General features: G+C 43.0%; 1 protein-coding gene across 1 annotated transcript in view; it reads right to left on the minus strand.

The window, feature by feature from the left end:
• LOC311106254 (homeobox protein cut-like 1) overlaps positions 1-1,503 on the minus strand; it is a 121,423-nt gene that overhangs the window by 23,931 nt on the left and 95,989 nt on the right. Inside the window, exon 11 of the mRNA XM_084148548.1 lies at positions 300-382. Coding sequence (XP_084004674.1) covers positions 300-382 — 83 coding nt within the window. The remainder of the gene's footprint in view (positions 1-299; positions 383-1,503) is intronic.

Here is a 1,503-nt window from a genome sequence, read left to right on the forward strand (position 1 = left end):
TGTTTTTGGTTGTAGAGTCAATTCAAAATAAAAGTTATTTCTGAATATCTACCTCGCTAACTCACTGATACTGTTTTGTGGTATACCCTTTTGGTTGATTATCAATAAAGGATCCATTCAAACACACACGCAGTACCAAGCTAATAAACACAAAGTATTGAGTTATAGAACGGAGGGCAAGAGGACATGCTTCCCTTGTAACACTGTTAGAGAACCGCAGACACCCCAGGGCTACTAGGACATCAATCACTAACTAAATTAGGTCAGTATTTGGAGCAAGAACAGCGTACTCAGGGTACAACACACATGTTTGCATACTCACCTGGAGCTCTTTCTTCACCTCCTCATAGTCAGCCTGTTCCTGAAGCTTTTGCTCCAGTTGCTAGAAAGAAGAGAGGGAGGGAAAGAGAGAAGAGGAGAGGAGAGAAAGGAGGAGAGAGGAGAGGCATGAGAGCAGAGGATGAGAGCAGAGGATATGGGATTAAGGAGAGAGATAGAGAGAGAGAGAGAGAGAGAGAGAGAGAGAGAGAGAGAGAGAGAGAGAGAGAGAGAGAGAGAGAGAGAGAGAGAGGAGAGAGAGAGAGAGAGAGGGAGACAGAGAGAGAAAGGAGGAGAGAGAGGATGAGAGCAGAGGATGAGAGCAGAGGATATGGGTGGGAGAGAGAGAGAGAGAGAGAGAGAGAGAGAGAGAGAGAGAGAGAGAGAGAGAGAGAGAGAGAGAGAGAGAGAGAGAGAGAGAGAGAGAGAGAGAGAAGAAGGAGGACAGAAGAGAGGAGGGGAAGAGATTAAATAAATGATGGATGAGGAGGATGGAAACTCCCAGACAGACAGTATAATGACAATCAACTTTTACATACACGTGTGAGGTTGTGAGCGGGTGTGTGTGTGTGAGAGGTGTGTGTGTGTGTGTGTGTGTGTGTGTGAGAGTGAGAGAGAGGTGTGTGTGTAATATATACACAGTGCCTTGCAAAATATTCATCCCCCTTGGTGTTTTCCTATTTTGTTGCATTACAACCTGTAATTTAAATGGATTTTTATTTGGATTTCATGTAACGGACATACACAAAATAGTCCAAATTGGTGAAGTGAAATGAAAAACATAACTTCTTTCAAAAAATTCGAAACAATAAATAACGGAAAAGTGGTGCGTGCATATGTATTCACCCCCTTTGCTATGAAGCCCCTAAATAAGATCTGGTACAATAAATTACCTTCAGAAGTCACATAATTATTTAAATTAAGTCCACATGTGAGCAATCTAAGTGTCACATGACCTGTCACATGATCTCAGTATATATACACCTGTTCTGAAAGGCCCCAGAGTCTGCAACACCACTAAGCAAGGGGCACCACCAAGCAAGCGACACCATGAAGACCAAGGAGCTCTCCAAACAGGTCAGGGACAAAGTTGTGGAGAAGTACAGATCAGGGTTGGGTTATAAAAAAATATCAGAAACTTGAACATCCCACGGAGCACCATTCAATCCATTATCAAAAGATGGA

This window comes from Coregonus lavaretus (assembly GCF_964263955.1).
Source record: "Coregonus lavaretus genome assembly, chromosome: 30".
In the NCBI taxonomy this organism is placed as follows: Eukaryota; Metazoa; Chordata; class Actinopteri; order Salmoniformes; family Salmonidae; genus Coregonus; species Coregonus lavaretus.